The 25235-nt window shown below is 33.6% G+C and overlaps 2 protein-coding genes and 1 long non-coding RNA gene across 4 annotated transcripts; all 3 read right to left on the reverse strand.

Annotated features, from left to right (window-relative positions):
• Nucleotides 1–223: 223 nt before the first annotated feature.
• LOC136220771 (condensin complex subunit 2-like) lies at nt 224–8321 on the reverse strand. Its single transcript, XM_066008554.1, has 14 exons — nt 8098–8321; nt 7836–7937; nt 7632–7749; nt 5580–5653; nt 5448–5508; nt 5164–5364; nt 4796–5064; nt 4516–4660; nt 4181–4437; nt 3316–3346; nt 2570–2712; nt 2057–2167; nt 1027–1266; nt 224–620 (listed from the first exon to the last, which is right to left on the reverse strand). Exons 1-13 carry the CDS (start codon nt 8206–8208, stop codon nt 1039–1041), a joined length of 1851 nt encoding a protein of 616 aa, XP_065864626.1. The 5' UTR covers nt 8209–8321; the 3' UTR covers nt 224–620; nt 1027–1038.
• A 967-nt stretch (nt 8322–9288) lies between these two features.
• On the reverse strand, nt 9289–11196 carry LOC136216581 (uncharacterized). Its single transcript, XR_010683342.1, has 3 exons — nt 11015–11196; nt 10130–10213; nt 9289–9448 (listed from the first exon to the last, which is right to left on the reverse strand). It is a non-coding gene; the product is annotated as an uncharacterized lncRNA (long non-coding RNA).
• A 7015-nt stretch (nt 11197–18211) lies between these two features.
• On the reverse strand, nt 18212–24512 carry LOC136219113 (uncharacterized). Of its 2 annotated transcripts, XR_010684049.1 has the most exons (6): nt 24163–24512; nt 23204–23360; nt 22695–22745; nt 19445–19537; nt 18723–18893; nt 18212–18390 (listed from the first exon to the last, which is right to left on the reverse strand). XR_010684049.1 is itself a non-coding variant. In XM_066006367.1 (5 exons), exons 1-5 carry the CDS (start codon nt 24294–24296, stop codon nt 18837–18839), a joined length of 492 nt encoding a protein of 163 aa, XP_065862439.1. In that variant the 5' UTR covers nt 24297–24512; the 3' UTR covers nt 18516–18836. The 2 variants fall into 2 exon arrangements, 1 of the variants encoding a protein (XP_065862439.1); XM_066006367.1 differs by lacking the exon at nt 18212–18390 and having other exon boundaries at nt 18516–18893.
• Nucleotides 24513–25235: the final 723 nt, after the last annotated feature.

The following is a 25235-nucleotide window of genomic DNA, read 5'->3' on the forward strand; positions in this document are numbered from 1 at the left end:
CAAGTTGGACACCTTTACCTCTTTAGAAGTCTAAATGATTCCCTTTTATCCTTTGGGCTTCAAATGGCAATTTCTCCTTCAAAACAGATAACCAATTACATAATCATGACCAAAATAACCAGCGGTAAGATGCAATGTATCCTTATCCAGTGATGTAACTAAATACCAATTAATCCCCCAATTTGATATGTGTACCCTCTTTCAGTTTTGGGTCATTTTCATTTTGATCAACTAATTGAAAGGTAAACCTACTCTTGCTAGTATTCCACACGGTAATTCTTGCCAAACAACACAACAGGGAACGAGACAAACTAGGAAGGTTGCTGGTAATTCCACAGGAACTTTTAAATGGCAAACTTTATCATTCATCATGTCTCATTTCATTACTTGTGTTAACAAAATGGAGTACACTTCTTGATAAGATTGTAAGTGTTTACCTATAATGTTGGGTTGGGTCTACTAGATACTGCAAGTCATCTTTCAAAAAGGGTCTAAGTTCATTCAAGTCTTTACATCATCTAGATCAAAATAAATTCTAAAATGGAATTCAGATGATACTAAATTCGAAGTAGCTAGACATTCTTGTGTATATACAACAGGGGAACACATTTCTCACCTCCCTGCAATAAGAAGAAAAAAACACTTATGTTAGCATATATTATCTTAGTTGGGTGAGATTTTACCTAAATGGTATTTGATCAACCTTAAACCGATTAATTGGATCCATATATACCAAAAGAAACAATCATGTTTTTTTATAAATTCTCAATAACAACAACAACAAAGCCGTCCCGAAATGATTCGGGGTCGGCTACAAGAATTCATGTCCATAAGATGTGGCTAAGTTTTAAGCTGGCTGCCACAAACCTACCACAACCTTCCTCCTTTATATGGGCTTAGGACCAGCTGTAAATGCCACCAAGTGACACTCACGTGTGGAGTTTTTTTTATATATAAGTCCTCATTGGCAGAAAATTTCACAAAAACAAAAAATATGATCTTTTAATTTTATGTTTTCATACTTACGGAAATTCTTTACTATGATGAAAACTGTGCCATGCCATCCATGTTCCGACATGGAGGAAGCTGTACAATGAGGTCATCCAAACTGGGGCAGTCATGAATGCTTAATCCATGCTCATTGGCCAGATGCAAAAGGCAGATGAAGCTCACATGAGGTGAAATGTTCTTTGTAGCTGAAGCTCGAGATTCAAAATGAAACGTGGCCAAGACACGCTTGAAAGATACCTTGTCTTCGCAAATCTTCTATAAAGAAGAAAAAAAAAATTTTCTCAAAATAATATCAAATGGAGTATGAAATTTTGATTAAATAAAAAGAAATTGAAGGCAAATTTGTGATGTCCAACAAGAGGAATAAAATTACGAAAGGTCCAATCTACAGCAATAAATTTATTATAAAAGAAGCAGCATCATAATTTTGATAAACTAACTTGTACTTTCAATTAAGAAGTGACTAAAAATGAGGCCTGTATGCATGATCTGCATTATATTAATATATTCTATTATACAGCTCATGCATAAAAACAGAAAGCATAGGCTTCAATCAGAACCGATTGTAGGTACCTCTTTGCAACATCATATAGATATCGACTTTGATCCCATAGTCTATGTTCCTCATAAAAATAGTCTGACTTTTGAAATCATAAATAAAAGGAGTCTACGATCATTCAGCAATTAGATTTTTTGGAGGAAAGACAAGGGAGCAAAGAGTCCGCCGTTAAATGATTTGCAATTTCTGACAAATAGATAGCAACTGTTTTTCTTTATCTTGTTAGAGTTTTCTGTGAAAATTGAAAATGTAACTCGACCATTCCCCAGCAGATGAACATCTTGTGAAGCTCTAGTATACTAAGTTTCAAAATCAATTATCCTTGAGCATAAAGCGTTCATTTAAATTTAGAAATCTATACGGCATGCAAAATTGCCATGTTCCTAAAGTAAAGTTGCCAGATAGAAAATGCAAGCGTACCTATACATATGATATTGTCATGCATGTTATAGTATGCAATCTGACAAAGTAAAACAAAATGCTCACTGTTTCAGGCACTTCAATAGATTCTTGTATGTGATCCCAAAGCATTTCTTTCAAAGCCTGCATGTCCACTTGTTTAGAAGTTCTATCATACTGAACTTCAATTTTATTTGCCTGAATGTTAAACATTAACATATTTAGTCAGCAAGAGTTTCTGAACAATCTTTAATGAAACTTATCAACCTAATTGCAATTCTAATGAAGTTAACTATATGAAAATGGAACAAATAAGTGGATAATCTCTTCCACGGGTAATATCAGAATTTAAAATAGAAGAAGAAAGAAAGTAATAACTTTTTCAGATTTCATAGCTCAATAAAAAGAACACCTTTGTTTACAGTTTCTTTGAACCATTAGAAGAGTGATCTCTTTTTGTAATGCTAGAAACAGAGAGGGCATCTCGTTTCTCACTCGTATAAAACACTCACAGGAACACATTGATATAACTAACAACATTGGATAACTTACTTTTGTATTAAATTCCAATGAAGAAAAGTAAGCTGAAAAGTAACAAACCTTGGGAGGCTGTGAAACAAGTTCTTCAGCATCTTCCCCACCTTGAAAACATCCATCATCACTTTGGCCACTAAGAACTCTCTCATTGTCCCATGAAGGCAATGCTTCATCAGAATCATCCCTTTGTTGCCAAAATTTGTCATCTGAAAAATTAAATGCTAAGATAATTAGCACAACAATACAAAAAGGAATTAGACAGCTCACGTCAAATACAGTATCTATAAGGCACCAGACTGAATGTATGGCTGTAAGTATTCATATTTTCACATAGTTGGTCCAATTAGCTTCTAGGATTAAGAATTGGTTGGGTTGAGAAGAGATGAGTTCAGTAACAGGTGTACATAACTTAATAAAACCTTTATCATTTCAAAGAGAACATTAATGCTTGATCTAGTTATGAAGGAAACTTAGGAGTTACTTTTCTTTTCACTTCTGAAAGGGAAAATTTTATATTGTTACAACATACATTATTACAAAAGAAATATGAATCAAATTGGAAAATCAAAGTTAGATTTGTTATTTATTAGTTACTTTAGCTATAAACATCATGACATTGTTAAAGTCTCTATATCTCCTACTATGAACTTATTACCTAAGCATATCCATATTCTATGTATCAAATCCATGCAAAATCAATATGACAATATTCCCTATATCATTTGTTGTGCTTAAGAATAAACTCATTGCAGCATCAAATAAATCTTGAAAACATATAATAGGCATGAGTCTTCAGGGGAAGTTCTTACCTATAAGTTCTCTCTTTTTCTTTTCCATACACTACAGAAAAAAAAAAAATTATTAAATAACACCAGCAAAAAAAACTATTGAAAAAGAAATTTGAATATATAGGGCGACACAATAACTAAGTTGTGAAGAGCAAACTCATTTAACCTGAACCCAACTAGTAACAGAACCTCGGCATAAACTGCCATGTGACTGCCTGTGCAGATTGCATAATCAGGAATGCCAGCAAGCAATGTGATTGTCTTTTTCAGTTGAAACGTTGTGAAAAAATCATTGTCATATTGCCAAAACTGTGGCAATCTATTATGGCTTAAGAGCTACATCCGATGAGTGTGTAATAATACATTATTGGACATTGACACGACCACTATTGCGCAGCTAGAGGAACAAGTTGGTTCAAAGTTAAAACTGAATAAGCATTACTGTTAGCACGTGAAATATGATGGCCTTATGCCTATCAAATCTTACAGACTTGCACCAAGACAGGAGAACAAGAAAAACGAATTTTGCAACAAGTTGCTAAAATCATGGAAAAGCTGCATATGCACCTAACAAATTATCGGAGTAATACAATAAGATCAATCTAGTTATTAAAAAGTAATACTCTGGTGTCGCAGTTTTGCATACTTCAGGTCATTTTTAGATCAGATTTACTACTAAATATCTTTAGTTGATTAATCTTTCATTTTCCACCAAATGAGCACAATATTCATGCATAAACAGCTTGACCCAGGCGACCAGAACTCATAGATTGAGAATAACATTAAGACACTACCTGAACAAATTTTCAACTTCACATAATTGGCATGACGTAGATAGAAACAATTTTCAGAACATAGAATGGGGGAAAAAAAAAACTTACATTACCAGAAAATTAGGAAGAAGAAACAACTTCACAAGATTCTCTGGTTGATAATGATAATCTTCTGGAAGCATGTTGCTAAACGGTGCTGGACTGGAAGATAACAGTAAAGAATCAGGACTTTTGGGGAGAGCAAATATATCAATCCTTTCCGTGTCCAATGATATCAAGAAATTGATGTCTGTTTCTACAGGATTCTTTCTTTTCTGTCTCTTGGTACTGAATGCTGATCCACTTTCTGGAACTGGAATACTTTCTGGACCTACAAATAGGATACCAGAAATAAGTAACCAAAAGAATTAACCAAAATAACATATCCTTTGCCTTTGATTATACTTACACTTGTGCTTCTGAAATTTCCAGTGATCAGGACCTGCCCACATATTTGTCTGTGAAGTAAATCCCAATCCTTGAAACAAAAAAGTTGTGCAACTCTCTAGACCTTCATCTACACTTGATTCAGACGTTGTACTTGATTTATTCTCCTAAAAACACACACCAAGCTTGTATAAGTAACCAATGTTTACCTATTTTCCTCACCACAAAAGATAACATGCATTATATTTATACGAACTAATACTAGGACTTCAACGACTGCATATATAGCATGAAACAAACACCTTTTGGTGACTTTGAAGGAAAGAATCACATGCACAGGTCTCATGGAAATCATTTGTCTCGTTATCAGGATTAGAGGTCCATGCTTTGAAGTTCACAAACGAAGTATTGTCCTTTTCAACTTCACTAGTGTCAAAGCCATCAGCTCTCACATCAAAATTCCTGCCTGGAATAATTATCTCAGATTCATCAAAAAGGCGGATAATTTCCCTGAGAGTTGGAGAAATTTCATTGGTCGCCAGTATGTTCTCCAGCATCTTGTCAATAGATTCTGAAAAATGATGAGCCAAAGGAGTTATTTGTGAGAAAAGAATTATGGCTTTCCTTCATAATAATAGAAATTTAACAAAGGCTTGTATTAGTTGCACACCTTTGGCAAATGAGATATCAATCTTATCTTGATTACCATTGTGGTGTGACCATGATTTGAACTTCCCTGCCACTTCAAAAGCATCGAAGAGAACCCGGCATTCTCCATATACTCCAAGATTATTTAGCAGGAGACCCTTAGCTCCACCTTCATCAAATTGTGCAGATATATGATAATAAAGAGGATCCACTGCAAAAGCAACTGGAAAAACCAAGAAAGCATGTCACGAGCAAGACTTGAATGGAAAATAAAATATAGAATGGACAAGCAGCATAGGCATTTACCACCATGCCTCTTCGTATTTGGTGCTTCCAATGAGGATTCCAACGTTGACAATGATAACATCTGCATCACACGAATGTTCAATGCATATGCAGGAATATTTCACCAAGGAAATAGAATGTAACAATGTTTACCTTCTTCTCAAGGTTGTTCTTAAAATGATTTCCATCATGCTGTCTCCTGACATTGTCATCCCCTGGAATAGCCACTGTCACCAAAGCACCACATTAGGGAAGTGAAGAAATATGGTTCTTCTGTGCAAGAAGAAAATATTATATGTTAATGGATGATATTTACATCCATAACAATGAACACATGTAATTAAAAAAGATGACTCAAGGAAAAGAAACACAATTGATTATAATGTATGAATGCCAGAGCTATTTTAAAGCACGATCTGAATCAAAATAAGTAATTGAGAAGGAGCAAAAAAATCTTCAGGAAGTACATTGGCATATATTGTCAGTTTTTCCAGCATAGCCATTGGCTAGCCTTCTATTGCAAATTTCCAATTTGAAAGGTAACAAATAAAGACAACGTAGTTTACCTGCATGATTCCCATATAATTTATAACATAGAAGTAAATGTTTGCCTGGGGTTATTATGTCATGCAGTAAATATTTTCTATGATAATCTGCGAGAGAGAGAGAGAGATGGGTGTTTATATGTTTGTCTTTGTCTGTGTTTATGTGTGCAAGACGAGAGAGAGAGAGAGAGAAGAGGAAGAAAAACACAACTATGGTTCATATAATGCAAGGGAGAGAGAGAGTTCAATAAAACTTCAAATAAAAGAAACAAATAGTAAAAGTACAAACAGATATTAGTTCAAAAATAAAAGGCTAAACAAGGAATTGTTTTGGAATATTTCTGTGTTTCAAAATCATAAACATGAGCATAAACCAGCATCAACTATCACAGAAACAAGAAAATACTAAGTTTCCAGTTTTGACATGCGAACTCATCATTGATCATTTATCCATTCACTTTTGGTAGGACATCATGAAGAAATATAAGTTCACCACTTAAGATATGTGACCCAGGAAAATCTCCATTAAATAATTTAGTAAAATTCTATGACCAACTACCTACAGGCACAAAGGTGGTCCACCTACATATTCATATCGTATTAACCATAAGCAAATCTACTCTATAGGAAGCCATTCACTATAAATAAAGGAAAAGAGACCTAGTGAACCAACAGATGGGAGGGTACACTTGAAATTACTCAGACTTGTATATTCTTGAAACAGAAGTCCCTTCAGTAATACTAATCACTATGTTATAATGGTACGGAAACAGTGGTCCGGGACCACCTGCTCCTAGACCACTTAGATGGTGACACATCAGCACTTACGTTGTTGTGTCATCATCAGAATGGTCTACGACCAGTTTGGTCCTGGACCATTTTAGAAATTTTCCTAAAACATAAATACCGCCTACCCAGAAAAAATTAAAGAAATCTCAAGAGAAATCAAACACGGTTAAATTAAGTGTTGTAATCAATGTTACCATGTGACTCCCCTACCAAATTGATAGACCATTTTACTATTTTGATCAATCCAAATTATAGACAATTTTCCTTTTATAAAAATTAGATTTTTTTATCTTCCTAATACCCCTTATTTATCATGTATAAGAATCCACAAAGTACATCAAATTAACTTGACGTTATAAATATTCTAACAAACCCAACACAAACTTCATTGAAAATTGTAATTAATCATCTAATATTTATTCACTCGTATTAGTAAGTTAAATAAAGGTAGGTTATGAAACTTAAGTGCATAAAATTGTTTTTATACTACTTATAAAGCTGAAAGTAGTGTAGCATTTAGGGTTTGCTTGTATTGAGGTTAGAGGAGGTTAAAAAATAGAAGTTAGATAACTAATCTTGCTTGGGAAGGAACTTATTAGGAGGGAAGGAAATTTGGAGATCAAATAGAGGTTAATTGAAGGTTTTAAACCCTCCATTATTAGTCCCATCAAATTAGTGGAATTTGAAGATGATGTTTTACAAAACCTTCAAAATAAACTTATTTAACCTTATGAATCCTTCACCTCCATCAAGCAAAATTGATTATTTCTCCTTCCAAAATTTCAGTCTACCTCACCTCTCCTTCCCTCCCCTTCCATTAATTTATATTTATTTACTTATTTTGGATTATAAGATTAAGCAATGCTTCTACCTTGTTCATCTTCTACCCCACCTCGATTGATCGCCCCAAGAACCTCATAAGCCTTAGAGAGCACAGCATCCACCCTTGCAGAGTATATTCTCATTCCTACTTCCAGTGTGTAACTTGCCTGCCCCATCGATAATCAGAGAAATTAGCATACTAATCAACACATAAATATGGAATCTCTTTAAGAGACTGTTAAATCATACGAACCTTTTGGAAATTAGTCTCAGTATCACCTTCTATTTCAACCTTAATGATCTCGCTAAGGTGGTCTATAAGCTTCAGCTCCCATGTGTTCTTCTGATTTATTTTCTACATTGTGTGAAAAGTGCTGATTTTTTTAATGGTTACAGGCTAAAATGGAAACTATAATTTCAACTAATATGTAACTTCCTCCTCTTAAAAAATTAAGCATTTTTTACGATGAAAAATTGCCACGGAAAGAGATAAAGAGTAGTATGTATATACTGACATTTTTAAAAGCAAGCTTGATGCAGTTGTGAAACAACTCGTTTATCTGTTCCTTGCTAAGACAAGGTTCAGGAGGAGGAGAAGCAGCAGCGTTGGTGTCTTTTCGGCTCATAGTGGCGGCATGTGAACGCTCATGCTAGTCGTTATTTGGGCGAAGGAAGAAGGAAATAGTCGGCGACCGGAGATGGTGAGCCTTGGAATGAGCTATTTGGATCGAATGGTTATTTGAATTTGGGTATTTCTGTGGGAGGGAAATGGAGGTGGTTGGCGAATGATGAGTTTTGCGTACTGGACAAGCAAATGGGATGTTGAAACGACGTCGAGTTACATCTGAAGCCTTCATTTATCCCTTTTATCTTATGTTGGGTTAAGCGTCAAATTTACTACTGCCCGCTGTTTGGGAATTAGCTGTTAGCTGATTACATTAGTTGATTTGATTAGCTGATTTGACTAGCTGTTTGTAGATCTGTTTAGTAAAAATTAGCTGATTGATAATAGCGGGTTGTGCAAAAAGACGAATAAGGGCATTTCTTTTTTTAATACATAAAAATATACATAAAATAATGTACACCCTCGTATAAACTCAGCTCATTCTGATAAAATGCGCTCAATCCGTCTTTAAATCTCTCACATTTCACTTCCTCAGTAGGAAACCACTGACTAGCATAACGGTATAAATCATCAAACTTGTCCACATACTCTTTCACAGCCATAGTCCCCTGTTTCAAATTAAAGAACTCATTTCTCTTCGCTTTCTGGAATGTTTCAGTCAGATATTCTCTCATAAACTCACGTTTGAAAACTCCCCAATTCAAACCTTCAGGATACAAACCCCTGACTCGAGTTAACCATGCATCTGCTGGTCCATGTAATAAACCAAACACAACCCTGACTTTATCCTCATCCCGTAACTGCATAGTACTAAAGGCCTTTTCTGTAGCTTTTAACCAATTATCTGCTTCCCCAGAGTCAATTATACCTTTGAAATCAAATGCCCCACAATTTTTGGCATCCTCAATCAGCTCACTGGGCCTTCTATGTGCTTCCCGTGTTTCCATCATGGTAACAAAAGCTTCAACTAAAGCTCGGGGCTCAAGTTGTACTACTTGTGGCATTGCAGCTTGTGGAGCCACATATGGTGCAGGTTGTTCAGCTTGAAGATTAACAGGTCGACGTGGAGGTGATGGTCGTTGTTGTCTTTGAGATTGGTTAATGGGTGGAACTCTTGCATTAGAGGCTTCACTATCCCCTATGCCCTCAAGACCCCATCCTAACTCTCTTCTTTCCTCATCTCTACCTCTACCTCTACCTCTATTTAGAGGCGGTCGGCCACGCGGTCGTCTCGAATGCATCTATATGATAAAGACACCATTATAATTATATGTAGATATATGATATGCATGAATGTCATGTGTGCAACACAAGAAATACAAAGAATCACATTATATTACCTATATATCCACTTATGGATATAGATTAAACCTATGCTCTGATACCAAAATGTCAAACCCGACCCAAAATAAGATCAGATAAGACGGTGAGACATTACCACTGACTTATTATATAAACCAGTAGCAATATCTCTCAATTAAGGAGAAAAATCAAATCAAAAACCAAATTCTGGTTTAAAGCTAAAATGAATAACATATATCGTTTCCAGCTTAACTTTTTCATACGGAGTCCGATTAAGGCGATTCAAAAACCCCTGGAAACATAAGATAAAAATAAAGAACTTTCATTTAGGACTCCATGACAGATTCGGCCTATATCTGGTCGAAAAAATGCATCACAAGATTCAGGTATGAATCTGATCTTCCAGCAGCACCTATATAGACCATTCTCTATATCACTAGCTCAAAGTTATGACTTAATCATAACCGATATCACACTATCCCATAAGTTCTCGACTCCAGCTAATTATAGATATACCAGTAGATAATACAAACCAAACAAAATGACACTGCCAAAAACAAGTTATACAAGTGTCCGTATACTATCCACATATATGTACATGAACAAAATGGATACAATACCCTAGAGACGACTTGCACCTCGTAGCTGTAACCGAACCTCGCCCTAGGATCGAGTACCCCTCTCGGTACCTTGCACTTCCTCGCCTAAAACAAAACAATAAAAACATTTGGAAAACATGAGATAAAAATCTCAATAAGAAACTATCAGCTATAAAAATCAACTTTACTTAATATAACTACATATATATACATTTATAAAGGATTTAATCAAAACCTTGTAAAATATACTCAAAACTAAAGTTCGTAATAGGATCAAGGTATTAAACCAAAAACCAAAAATATATAATCTTGTATCCATTCTTGAGTTCATCCCCTTATAATTCAAATCACAATTCACAACATATACAAGACGTCTCTTAACATTGCCTATCCCATATGGTCTTACCCAACACTTCTCTGCCATACCCAATAGGTCTTCAGACTGTGTACACAGACCATATTTCTCACTAAATATGGTCTTTGAAAATTAAATTCACCATACCGGACTACTCTCAATGGATACCAAACATTTAATTCCATATATATATATATATAGATTGAAACCAAAAACATATATGTGTATATGTATATACTTCACTTGATCATAATCAAGCTCACAAGTGTTCAATTCTTCAAAATATCAATCTTTAATCAAATAAAATTCCAAAGTTAATCAATCAACGAAAACCTCAGATCAACATAACCAAGTAAAATCTGTAATTCATATATAAACATAGTCAATAGTTCATTTGAACTATAATTTCACAATAAAACGTAAGATTGTGAAAAACCTCAATTTTACAAAATTCCGGCATAACCCTAAAATATCAATTTCTGGAAATTCTTTGCTTATATATATATATATCTATATATATAAAACTCAAAATATAGTTGATAGTTACTTACCTTAGCTATGAATTGAAGAAAATACACTCGTTCAATTCTCTGCTAAATCAGTCTAAGACGTTTCCCCTCCAAACACTTCCGAAATTCAGAAACTCTTCGATTAGGATTTAGATCTATGCCTAAAGATGCTATAGTTTAAGTTTCAAGTGATTTGGACGGTCGAATCTCCGTAAATCAAAGAAACGGTGGAGAAACGGGCGAAGAACGGTGAATTTGCAGAAGAAGAAGAAAAGGAAAAAGAAAAGATAATGGTGGTCGTCGTATCCTCTGGAACATTTGGCCAAATTTGGCAAATATCTCTTTTGGTCCTCCATCTTTATATAATCTTTTAATAATTATCCGAAACTTTTAATTTACACCTAAACCCATCGAATTAACTCCAAATTTTTCCTATAATACCACATAAAAATCACATACTCCATAATTATAATATATATTAATAAAATTCTAGAAATTTGGAAACGGACGTGACAATTAAGCCTTTAATCTTTTATTTGGATACATTAAGTCCCCCGATCATTTATTTTTTTATCTTATTAAGCTCTTTATGACCAAATTAGTAAGTTATGAATATCTAATTCTGTTAAAAATACGTTATTAACTTCATCTATATTTGAAATTATTAAAAAAAATATTTTTTACAGTTTGAATTAAGGTTTTAACAGTTTTCCTACAACCACATTACACATCCAAAACTGCTTTCAAACAGTGAAAATTTACAAATTTTGAATGCAGGTGTAATGAATAACAGTCAGTTAACCGAATTTATTTTCAAAATTACTAATTTGGTCATAAATGGCTTAATGAGACCAAAAATAAATGATCAGGGGCTTAATGTATCCAAATAAAAGATCAAGGGCTAAATGAACCAAAAAACGAAATATCAGGGACCTAATGATGCTTTTTGCCATTATAATATAATCACAGAAAATAGAAAATTTAAAATATCTGAAATGTTTAATGTGTAACTAATATAGAAATAAAATTCCTACCCAAAAAAAATATAGAAATAAAATTGATCTTACATAAAAAAAAATTAGGGTAAATAATTATAAAGTCCCTAAATTTCTACGTAATACACTAGTCAGTCCCTCTATTTTTAGAAATAATTATATAGTCCTTCAGTTTTTAGTTTCATCAACTTCTTAGTTCTTATGTTTGAGTCAATGGTCAAACTATACTAAATAAATTTCAAAATACCAAAATTACCCTTTACTCTATATTTTAATAATAAAACATCTATTTTTTCTATTTTATGTTTTTTTCTCTTTTTTCCTGTATAATCTCTACAATATTTTTTTTCTACATAATCTCTATAATATTACATAATCTCTACAATATTGAGTAATTAATTTATTAAATTTTATATAATTATAGAAATTTAATTTAGTAGCCTAAATTTTATTGACTAAAAAAATGAATCAACAATATTTCAAAAATTATCAAAATAAGAGCAAAACCATATAAATTGTAAAACGTAATCTTTATTTATCTGTAATAAATTTTATAAATGAAGAAAAAAAATATGATTTTTGAAATTTTTTAATTAATATTTAATGCTAGTTTAAAGATATTATATTAAAAAAAATAAAAATTTAAGACAATAAAAATACATTTTTAATGATTTGTATATACAATTATAAGTTTCGGTATATATATACTTCATAAACTTTATTAAAACTATTTAGATTAAATTTGAAACTAAAAAATAAGTTTTTTTTATGTAAATAACTAGGGGCAATTTGGACTTTCATCTATAAAAATACATGGAAGGACTAAAGAGTTGATTAAAATAAAACTTAAGGACCTTATAATAATATGATGGACCTACTAGTATGTTAAGCAAAAACATAAGGACTTTATAATTATTTACCCAAAAAATTATTATGATTAAATTTGTACCATTTCGTATATTATGGTCAAATATATACTTCCTGATCAAATTTGACTCTTATTCCTTTTATTGTTATTGTTAACGATATTTTGTGAATATGTTACTTTTCAACCTTATCACGTGTGGTTAGAGTGCATGCATGCTATAGAAATTATTTTTTCAATTAAAATGAACGGTTAAGTTTATGAAATTGCGTATCAAAACTTGAAATCTAATGAAGCGACTGGTGAGGGACGCAAGGATTGAAAAAGTCTATCTTCGGTCTCTAGCGTCGTTATAGAAACTTTGCTAGATAAATTATTTTTATTTAACCTAATACGAATAAATTAAAGATGGGTAAAGTAAATGAAATGAAAGTTTGAGATTGACACAAGATTTAGGGGGAAATGGCATTTATTGATATAAATGTAAGTTTGAATACATCTGTTAGAAGTAAAAGAATGAAATTGATTACAATTGAAATATTTCTATAATAAAGGTATAAATCAATTGAATTAGAAAAACAAAACAATACATAATTGAAATGAAATAACAATAAAAATTGAAATTCAACGACAAACTCGGAGCCACAATAGCTATCTCGGCTAAATGTTAAATTTGGTGTCGGCTTGAAGTCCTTGAAGCACCGCGGTCGGTTGGCAATTGCAGAATTGATCTAGAAAATTTCTGACTTGTAGTTGGCAAGACCATAGTTTCCTGGTGGGGAAGGGATACCGATCTTCAACGGCATAACCTTACCTTAAGCTTCACCGACTGCTTTATATGAAAGAATGTCAGAAAAGGTTATCTCAAGTTTTCCTCAAAAAGACAGCTTTAGAGCACAAGTATGAGGCAGATTTGACCTTCAACTTTGGAGAGACCGTATAAATATTTACGAACATGGAATCGAGCAAAGTAAAAGGCTAAATTGAACTTCGGGAAGTCAAGAACAAATGTTTAGAAGGGATTGAAGGCCAAAACAAATTTTAAATAGATAAAAACGGGCTTGAAAAATAACTGGACGAATTATGCTAAAAGCTGGAAACAGAATGTCTAAAACGATTTAGGGTGCAAAGATCAGCTTGTAAACGGAGTTTCTAGATATAAAATTGGGCAAAGTAAAAGGCTAAATTTAACTTCAGGAAGTCAGGAACAAATGTTTAGAGGGGATCGAATGCAAAAACAAACTTTTAAATAGATGAAAACGGACTTGAAAAATAACTGGACGAATTATAACAAAAGCTGGAAAAATAAATTTGGAAAGTGATTGCTAAATCAAATGGAAAGAACTTGAAAATAAGCTATTAAAAACTTAAATTAAAGCTAAAAGAGCCAAAAAAAAAGAAAATTAGAACTAAGAACTTGAAGAACAAAGAATTAAGAACTAAGCATTGGAGCTTTTGGGAGGTGGTTTGATGTGTTGAATGAGTGATTATTAATGAATGATTGAAGGTCTATTTATAACATTTTGTAGTGACATTTGTGGTATTTAATCAACTCACTACCTCTTATTTTTTTCACAGATTTTCACCACAATTTGACACCTCATTAACTTCTTCCTAACTTCCCTCAACTTCCCTAGCTTCTATGTCACATCACCAGCTACTTTATGGTTAGAGAGAATTCTAAGGCTAGGCATAGGTGTGAGGAGGAGTTAGGCTTCGTGGGTTAACTCGTGGTGACGATTGGTGTGCGTTCGAGAAGCCAGATTGATCGAAACGAAACAATGTGTACTGAAAATGTAAGCCACACGGTGTGCGGACTTATGTCACACAACGTGCCACTTGCCTTGTGTTGAAAATAAACTTGCACGTCGTGGAGGTTGATTTTTCTCTTGGAAAAGGGAGTCATCCACACGACGTGGCGCTTGCCTGGCGATACTTTATTTTTTATGCTTTTATTTTTTTTTCTTTTGCATAATTTTATTCTAATTGAAACTTTACTCTAAAATTAACTATAAGTTATTATTTACATAAATAAATAAAATTTATTTATTGGACCAACAGATATAATAAAAAAATTTGCCAATGAATTAAAGTTTAAGGAAATTTTGTTAGATTTATCAAAGTTAAATGATACCAACGTTTCACTTTAGAAATTTTATTATGTTTTTTATCCATTGTACCTTACTAATAAAACATATAATAATCATATATTTTTTTTCCAATCATTTTCCAATGAAGTGATATATTTCTATTTTTCTCTCAGATTTTCACCATCTCACATCACCCAACTAATTTATGGTTAGAGAGAGTTTTAAGGCTAGGCATAGGTGTGAGGAGGAGGAGTTAGGTTTCATGGGTTAACTCATGGTGACGTTTGGTGTGCGTTGGAGAAGCCCGATTGATCGAAACTAAACAATGTGTTCTGAAAATGTAAGCCATACGGTGTGCGGACTTATGTCACACGATGTGCCGCTTGCCTTATGTTGAAAATAAACTCGAACGTCATGAAAGTTGATTTTTCTCTTGGGATAGGGAGTCGGTCACATGTCGTGTCGATTAGGCCACACGACATGCCGCTTGCCTATTGATGCTTTATTTTTTATGCTTTTATTTCTTTTTCTTCTACATAATTTTATTCTAATTGAAACTTTTCTCTAAAATTAACTATAAGTTATTATTTACATAAGTAAATAAAATTTATTTATTGGACTAACAGTTATAATAAATTTTTTGTCAAGAATTAAAGTTTAAGGACATTTTGTTAAATTTATCAAAATTAAATGATATCGAAGTTTCACTTCGATTCTAAATAGAAATTTTATTATGTTTTTGATCCATTGTACCTTACTAATAAAACATATAATAATCGTATACTTTGTTTTTTTTCCAATCATTTTCCAATGAAGTGATATATTTCTATTTTTTATTAATCGGATCTATTACATTCAATCCACTATAAAAGGTCTTTTTTTTATAAACAACTTTATTAAGACAAATCTAAAATAAGAACATCGATAAGAAAATATAGCGAACAAGCTCATTCATTGCAAACAAATACAGAAGTGACAACCTTTGCAAGAGCATGTTCTCCCAAATTCCATGAACATCTAACAAACGAGATAAAAATGAAATCTAAATCTCTAAAAAGACCAACACAATCCGAGATAACATCAGATAAATAAGAAGAGTCGCGGGTGAAAAGATGAATAGGTTGAACCACAGTTAGAAAATCTGATTTGATTTGAATGGGGAGTCTCCTACCACTTACTTTAATCTAGTTAAGTGCCTCCTTAATAACAAACCCTTCATCAAAATTGCCTTAAAAGCACCCATTTTTGCAGTTGAGCAATAGCCAACAAAATGGTCACAAATGAGAAGCACCAAAAGAGCAGTAGCCTGCCAAAGAAAATACCCCATCATCGACATTGCAAATGAGGGACCCTTGAATTGGTTTCCTCCATTTATCAACTCAGATCGAACTGCTGACAGCAGAACACCGATCCAAGGACACAACCTCCTTCTTAAACATAAAATCCTGAAGAATGGGTCTTGTAAAATCCTCGAGCATTGTTTTGCTAGGAGAACTAAGTTGAAGTGACTCTCAGACTCATGAAACCAATACCACTCTTAATATTGGGAGAGAACAATTTCGTCCAATCATTCTAGTGTAAACCCCTAGAGTTCGAGCTTCTAGAAGAACTCCACCAGAACCTATGGACCTATTAAGAAGTTTGTGAATCTCTTTGCACAGCTACTTGAGTAAAAGAAAATTGGTCATCACATAAATGGGAATGGATTGAAGAACTGATTTGATAAAAACTTTCTTACCCGCTCGGAAAATGATCTTTTCCTACCAATTATTAACCCTCTGCCATGTTCTATCCTTAATGAAATTGAACATGTGAGTTCTGCTTCTACATATAGCAATGGGAGCTCCCAAATAATACCCCAAATTGGAAACTTCTTTAACCTGAAGCTCTTGACTAACACTATTGTGAATAGTAGGATTGACATTCTTGCTAAGGAATAGATAAGATTTTTAAAAATTAACACATTGACTGAAAGCCCTACATAGGATTTTAGACATCTTTGCACTACTTTAGATTCCTCAACTGAGGGCTCGAAGAAAAAAAAGCTATCATCTCGGTGGGAGATCCTCGGAGGTGAATTAGCCATTTCGAACCCGTAAATGAGTCTGGCTAATAAAATAGAATAAACTCTCAACACAAATGAGGAAAAGAAATGGAGATAAAGAATCGACATGTCGAAGTCCCCTCGTAGGAGTAATAGGATCGAGTTCTTGGCCGTCTTGGGAAATTTTGTAAGACATAGAGGTAACATACATAATTAACCAAGGGATCCAAGTAGCATTAAACCCCAATTTGATGAGCATATTCTGCAGAAAGCCCCATTCAATACGAGTATACACCTTGTTCATATCCAGTTTGAAGATAGTAGTACCTCATAAGCCACAATAATTTTATCACTAATCAATTTTTCCGAAAGAAAAGGACTTTGAATTACAAAAATATGTGAAGGGAAATTTTGCTTTAATATGTTTGCTAGCATTTTCACAATAATGTTGAATAAGACATTATCGAAAGCAATTGGTATAAAGTCAAACACACGGTCCACATTTTTCTTTTTCGGAATCAAAACAACAAAAGTATCGTTGAGATTGAGAGGAAGCTGACCATGATTAAGAATAGACAAACACACAAAAAATCACATCAGAGCCAACTATGTTCCAAAAACGCTGGTAAAAGATCGGGTTCAGGTCATCAAAACCCAGACTCTTATCCGGATGTATAGCTAAATAGGTTGCCTTAACTTCCTCTACTGAAAACGGAATGAGCAGTTCTTGATTATGCTCGTCCAAGACTTTGCGAAGAACTCCTAAAAAAAATTGTTGTGTCAAAGTTTCCTTAGCTAGCAAAAATTGTTCGGGAAATAATTCTTTCTATATACACTCATAAAATTCCAAATTTTCTAGCTCATATAAAAAAAAGAATTATTAAGAAATTCATGCTTAAATTATAAGCATTTCATTCATTTTTTATATTCAAATCAAATTTCATTTATATCTGTTTCTTTTTTATTTGTGGCTTTTAAAAAAATCCAAATTTTTATTATTTTTCAATTTTACTCTCATCTTTTCATTTTATAATTATTAATATAATGAGAATTCTCAAATCTCAAAATAAGAATATTTTAGTACTAATTAATTAATTTTATCTTAAATTTAAGACTAATTAAACTTGTCAATCCTAATGAAATACCAAAAGTAAGAGACACTAAAGAACGATTAAACACCAAAAGTAACAGATATTAAGTAACGGCAAGTACAACTAAAATCACTTGTTTCCGTTCTCATTCCGTTCTCATTTCTTTTTCATATAGATAGATATAGGATCTATGGGACAATTACGTAGAAATACATACATTTTGTGCAACAGCCCTTCCTATCTGATAGAAAAGGATCCCATGATCCTGAACCGATCTTACCCGGGATCACAAATCCCAAGTTTGTTACTAAAACCCAGATTTATTAGCACCTTCTGCAAAAGAAAATAAATAAAAATATTAATGATTGATCTCATTTTCAAAAGAAAAAACGAACAGGCTGCAATAGAAATTGTTACTCCCCAGTCTCCTCTGTCCATTTTCAAATATTTCAAGAACCTGATACTCCAACAGATATTTCAGTATCAAACAATATTTATCTTTACAATTTCACAAAGCATATAGGAACCTTTAACGAGTTCAAAGTGTTTATATATAACATTGGAAGTAAGAAGCTCACACCACATAAAGTAAATAACTTAAATCAGACAATGGTGTGCAACTAACTAACTTTATACACATCATTCAACTATGTTTTGCTACCAACCTATTGCACAACTCTAGCTCTGGCAATTACAAAGAGTACAACAACAATATGCGCAAAGTTCGAATCCTCCACCGAATTTGAAGAACCTGTTAGTGTTCATTAAACTGACAATCATCATGGAGTTCTCATGATGAACGCTACAATAAATCCCAGCCCAGCACCAGCAGCAACCTGAACCAGAATGCCATAATATACATAATAAACACAATGAGGTAGAGGAATTTTCGTGGAACAAAAACAGAATCATGACAATAGAGTTCTTCATTGATTCAGAAAAGCAGTACAAGTTGTATTAGTTTTAGTTAAACTTCCAAAAACAATCCCTCGTCAAATTGTTTTAGAAAGAAAGAAAAGTTCCAAAGGTTTCTCTTCATACTGGTGTTACTAATAGAAGTGCATTCTCATTGAACAAATTTAAAATTTATAAAAACTAGCCTATTGGATAACTGCACGAAGACAGCAGATCCAAAACTGAATCACTAAGTTAAGCTGTTATAGATAGAAAAAACATGTAATAGTGCATCATTTGAAGAGAAATTATCATTGTCGAATGGCCTAGGATTTAAAACCAGCAAAGCAAAATGACAACAGCTTAGGTGTCTTTTTTATCCATACGTTAGGCGCAAGGGTTGCAATCTTGATGATCATTAAAAGTGGTCCTGGCCATGAAGGATTCATTATCCCACATAAATGTCTAGGTACAGAATAAGAATATATGTTACCTGCAGTGGAGTGTGACCTAGTGAATCTCGAAGAGGTCTCACATTGGAGACAGGATGTTCAGGAGGCAGCTCACACACAATTTGATTTAGTAACTGCAATAAGCGTAATGCATATGAGTTTTAAATGTAAAAATGTGGGTAAAACAGTTTATACCACCTCAGCAGCAATCTTGATGTTCTTTACCAAAAAAAATGAAAAAAGAACACAATCAAGAAGAAAACAGTATTCAAGTAATCACTGGTTGGCATGAATTCCATAAGATTTTATGCACTCAAATACCACCCAAAATTTCTGAGCAGGGTTGATGCATGGCAGTTCAAGGTAGCTACGCTATGTTGGTTTATCTTTCTCCGAGTATCATAATAAGACTATATGTATATGTAAGACTACATTTTCATAAATCAAAGATATTGCCAACAGCTCAAGCTATTTAATAGTATTGTGTCACTGAGTGTTTTATGTAGTCTAGGCATCATCACCTTTATTTTTATTTATTTTTCCTGGGGAACAAAGCATGTCCAGTGCACAGTTGTGAAAGGTGATCGCCTGGGTCGCCTGAGGCGAGAGGCGACCCAGGCATTGCTTCCCCCGCTTTCTGCACTGGAAGGCTCTCGCCTGCGGTGGCCAGGCGGTCGCCTTCTGCACTTCAAGTGGTATGCTACAGTTAAGACAACAGAAACTTTACTATTGAAAGTAGAAAAAAAAATAAAAGCAAAAGCCACAACAGCACCGATCGAGACAGAAACTTCCTCTCCACCCAACATCATCGATCGACAGAAGGCCGGCAACCACCCACCACCGATTACAGGTACTGTCTTTTCTCGTTTCTTTTATTTTTCTTTCTATACTATACTCTTCTCTGTCCTCCTTTTTATTTTATTTTTCTTTCTATACTTTTCTCCTTTCTTCTATTTTTCTTTTCTTCGTCTTCATCCTACTGTTATGCTGCCCAAATTTTGTGATTTCTGTTATTATTACTAAGTTATGGAAGTTTATGAAAGTGTGTGTGAAAGTTTATGCTAATGCTACTGTTATGAAAGTTTATGCTACTGTTATGAAAGTGTGAAAGTTTATGCAAGTTGATGCTACTGTTATGAAAGTTTATGCTACTGTTATGAAAGTTTATGCAAGTTAATGAAAGTTTATGAAAGTGTGTGAAGTGAAAATGTGTGGAAGTGTCTGAAACTGTATGAAAGTTTGTTAAAATGTATGAAAGTGTATGAAACAGTAGCTTATAAGTGTCAAATTTTCCAAATTTTGCAGGCTTTTGGACATGAGTATTAGTAATTCTAATCATAGTTGTTAGAATCATACGATTCTCGATTCGAATCTTACAATTCGATTCAATTCAGCTTTATTTCGAGCCAAATCTATAGGCGAATCTAAATTATAACAGAATCTTATATACGATTTGATTCGATTCAGCCCTATTTCGAGTCGGATCTTCATCTCCATTCATCAAAAACTAAAACAACACTAACTACTAAACTCACTCTTCTCTAGTCCGATTGTTGTTTATTAAGTTATCAACTAAAACTAGCTTCATTCCAGCGTTATCAAGTCGACAACAAGCTATGAAGCACGGAAACTCTTCGTGACATGCGTTTCCCCGTTTCCGGCAGATGTGGGAAACGGAAACTCTCGGAAACTGATACGAAACGTTTCCGGGCACGTTTCTGTAATTACCCAAAATATGAAACGCGTCTCTCAATTTTTAAACGGTTTTCTCTACCTATTTCGATTAAAATTATGGAAATTTAAACTTTCTATTTTGCAATTTATATTCAATCTAAGATTAGAAAAATTGAAACTTCATATTTGAGAGATTATTCCTTCCCTGTATCCTTCAATTTAAAGGATTTACCCATATTTGTTTCTCCTATAATCTTTGTCTCTTGAATCCCAATTGAGCTTAGACTTTCTTCATCTTGTTCTTCAATCTTGTTCTTTTTAATGTACTATTATGTTTTTAATATTTATAAATATGCCTTATATTTTTAATATTTACACGTTTCCCCACGTTTCCGTTTCCTATGTTTTTCAGAAATTACGTTTCGTATCCGTTTCCGTTTCAGTTTCCGTATCCGTTTCCGTGCAACATAGACAACAAGGCAAAAAAATAGAGTCAGAAATTCAAACTCTTCGTCTCTACTAAGTTATTAAACAGAATTGGGATTGCATTTGCATTGGATTTGAATTTTAACTACTTGGTTGATATGATTTTTTTTTTTTTTTTTGACACTAAAATTGCATTTCTAGACTAATATTTTATAATATTTTGACTTCAACATGGTAAATATTCTATTTTTATAATATTATGAATTTGAAGCGATTCGGTTCGATTCACGAGTCACGATTCACAAAATAGGATTTCGATTCACGAGTCGAATCTCGATTTGGCAACTATGATTCTAATACATTGAAAGCGACAACAAGAACGGATCCTTGTTGGAAGTATGTGCAAGAGGTAAAGGCAGGGAATTCAAATGATCTCAGAAGTTAAACTAGTCAATTTGAGTTATGGGTTTATTTTTTGTGTTTTTCTAATTTGTTTTTCGCCTCGCCTCAAGGCGATATTTTACCCTTATCGCCTCGGCTCGCCTTTCGACTTTCACAACTATGGTCCAGTGTATGTTGAACCATAAGCATGACAATTTACAAACTAGTTAGGCTAATAAACGATCAAAACCAATCATTGAATTGGCAAATTTTGTTCAGAACTATGCCAATTTATTTGATTTATTTTAATAGTAGATGCTTCACAATTATCAGTAAAATAAGAATGTCACTAGCAAAGTCGCCTCCAAAAAATCTTGTTCCTCAAAACACATCCATCATATAATGATTTCCAGTAGCAATATTGTAGCTATCTTTCACCAAGACTGCACAGCCCCCAGTTAACATAGAAAGAATGAGAGGGGGAATGCCAAGTGACCACAACTTAAGAATGGAAACATGAATAACATCAAAGCAATCCAAACTTGAGAATGGAAACATGAATAAAATCAAGGCAATCCATTAAAATACATGGGTATCCTATTCATGACACAAAATCTAGTTTAGAAAATGAAGATCATTGCATATTGCTGATGAGTTCTACTGAGTTGCAAGACTTGTTCGTGTTATTTATTCTCAGAGGCAAGAGAATTCATGCTTTATCAGACATCACTAGATTTCTCACTAAATTGAATGATCAAGTAAAACGTATATGCATATAATAAAAAATTATTAGTTGCAGTATGATCTTACTTCAGCTTGTCGACCAGCATGAAGTCGAACTCCAGTAGCATCATACATAACCTACAGAAAATTATAAATCAACCAGGAAGCTTCAGTATAAATGACATATGGACGCTACTGATTACGAAATGAGCATGAGCATGCACAAATAAACCACCATAAACAACAAGATGGTAATTTATTAAGGCAGAAAGGCCTCTCCTTTTGAGGCAAGATTATGTGGAAGGTACATATACATGGAAGCTTAGGAAAAGTTTGCTCAGGTAACATTTCCAGAAGATACCAACAGTCTAGAAATAATATTGACACATCCTTATTGTGCAGGTTATTCATCACTTGACTGAGCTGCAGCTTAGCAACCAGACTATTGACTTGAAGCATACCTCAGAAATACAATACAAGCACTTAGAGATAACAACAGAGCAAAAGAAAAGTTGCAGATCAAAGACAATGAATTTTTTCACAATTTAGCATGCCAACACAAAAGCATGAAGAACACCTGGTTGTAAAATACATACAACGCATGCCAAAACCACCGCGATAGCAAATGTAGAGGCTCCAGCTCCTTCTTGTAGACCAATAGCCATAGCAAGAGCACTCACAGTTGCAGTATGTGATGAAGGCATCCCACCTGATGAAAGCATCCTTCTAGAATCCCATCTCTTCTCCTTGAACCTGCACATTTAGGATGGTATATGGAACAAGAACTGAAGGAATCGGGGAAAAAATGATAATTCTCCAAATTCCATTCTACGCTCATCCGTCAAGCAAGTTAACATACAAACCAGATCTTACTTTAAATCAACTATACTAGCTATCTTTTTAAATAAATAATCGTAAAATCTACAAAATGCATATAATATCAATCCACGATTTCCTTAATGCAAAGGGATCCAAAAAGTATACAATTCTACTTTCCTGAAACTAAACCTTTCCCATAAGAGATGAAACTCTTGGCATCAACAATGAATAAAGTTCGCATCTTTTTCAAGAAAAACCTGACCTCGACTTCCTAACCATTATACAGCAATAAGAAGTCATCTCCCTTTTTCTCTCTCTAGAGCCATATTCTTCATGAAAGATTAAGATGCAAAACCCACTCTCACAACTTCACTTCATATCATTTGATCTAGATTTTTAACTCATCCTCTCGACTCCAATGAATTATGCACAAGTGAAAAAGAATTGCCTGGTTAGTTGCAACGAAGCATGACAATAACATATAACAAATAGTTGAAATACATTTACATCTTAAAAGGATAGTATGAAAAGCTCTCAAACTGAAAGTTCTTTTTCCGTCCTAAACAACAATGCAGTTCTACAAGGCCTCATTGCATACATAATAAGCAGCAACGTGAATTGAAATCGACTAAAAGTAAAACAGATTACATTTAATTAATTCAAATTTCAATAACCCAGGAAGAACTAAAGAAGATTAGTGTACAGATCGACAGAGACAAAAGGAAAAACAAATTACCAAGTGGTGAAAAGCTTAAGGAACTGAGCGAGAGAGAAGGCGAGGAAAGCGGAGAGGAGAGGAGTATTGGAGGGTAAAATGGAGGCGTCGGATAATGAAGATGATCGAAAACTTGATGACGCATCAGAGCCCATTGAAACTTGAAGCAAATACGATCCGCAAGGAACAAGAAATTGGGGTTTGCAAGAAGAAGAAGATGATGAAAGGAAATGCTAGTGGAAGGGAATAGCGTCACGGCCAGGGAATTGGGTCTGCGGAGAACTTCGGATTCTGTGCTGCTTTCTTCCCTTCATCTCCAAACCAAACCCACTTCCACAATCAATCGGCAATCCACCCTCTTTCGAACTCCATTTTTATTATTGTTATTTTTAAAGGAAAATACTAAAAAAAATCACTTTTTTTTTTTTCTAAAATCCCGCATACATTTCCCTTAAGATAAAGTAAATAATTTATTAATCCGTGTTTTTTTGTTTGTTTGTTTTTTTTTTTTTTTTAATGAAAATGAGTATATCATTTTATTGATAAGAAAATTGCAAATACAACAAGGAAGGTAAGGAATAAAATCTTACACAAGGCTATGTCTAATACAAAATCCATGTAGGTAAGAAAATGACTACAGAGAGCAAAACAAACCATTACAGGTACTAATAACACAAACAGATACATATACTTCTTGAAACTCCAAATTCGCAGAGAAACATCTGGAATCCAATCTTCATCATTTAAACTCTTCCGAATTTTCGGATCGAAGTCCTTTCTTTTGCAACCACGTAGATGCAGTGATCTACATATAAGATTTATCATTTCTGCCCTTGTTAAATCAGAAAACATTACAAATGAAAAAGATAATAAACAACAGTTGCAATTCAAACGGATTAAAAGATCCGGTAAAATATATGAAATCCAAAAACAAAGAAATTATACAACAAAGAAAAAAAAGACATAACGGTGTAAGGAGGAAAAAGGAAGACAACTTCCTTCTTCCTCCTCAAATAAAAACTACAACTCGAAAGAGAAGAATACTCAATTAACAACAACAATCGATTGATGAATTTGGTGAAGAAACAAGGCCA

This window comes from Euphorbia lathyris, chromosome 2, assembly GCF_963576675.1.
Source record: "Euphorbia lathyris chromosome 2, ddEupLath1.1, whole genome shotgun sequence".
NCBI classification, from domain to species: Eukaryota; Viridiplantae; Streptophyta; class Magnoliopsida; order Malpighiales; family Euphorbiaceae; genus Euphorbia; species Euphorbia lathyris.

Coding starts and splice junctions, on each gene's coding strand:
- LOC136220771 (XM_066008554.1), bottom strand. CDS start 8,208: ATGAGCCGAAAAGACACCAACGCTGCTGCTTCTCCTCCTCCTGAACCT. Junction 5,654..7,631: donor TGGGGTAGAAGATGAACAAG/GTAGAAGCATTG, acceptor CTTTGGTGACAG/TGGCTATTCCAGGGGATGAC. Junction 5,509..5,579: donor AGAACAACCTTGAGAAGAAG/GTAAACATTGTT, acceptor CGTGTGATGCAG/ATGTTATCATTGTCAACGTT.
- LOC136219113 (XM_066006367.1), bottom strand. CDS start 24,296: ATGGGCTCTGATGCGTCATCAAGTTTTCGATCATCTTCATTATCCGAC. Junction 23,361..24,162: donor CTTAAGCTTTTCACCACTTG/GTAATTTGTTTT, acceptor CTAAATGTGCAG/GTTCAAGGAGAAGAGATGGG. Junction 18,894..19,444: donor TAGGTCACACTCCACTGCAG/GTAACATATATT, acceptor ATTCTGGTTCAG/GTTGCTGCTGGTGCTGGGCT.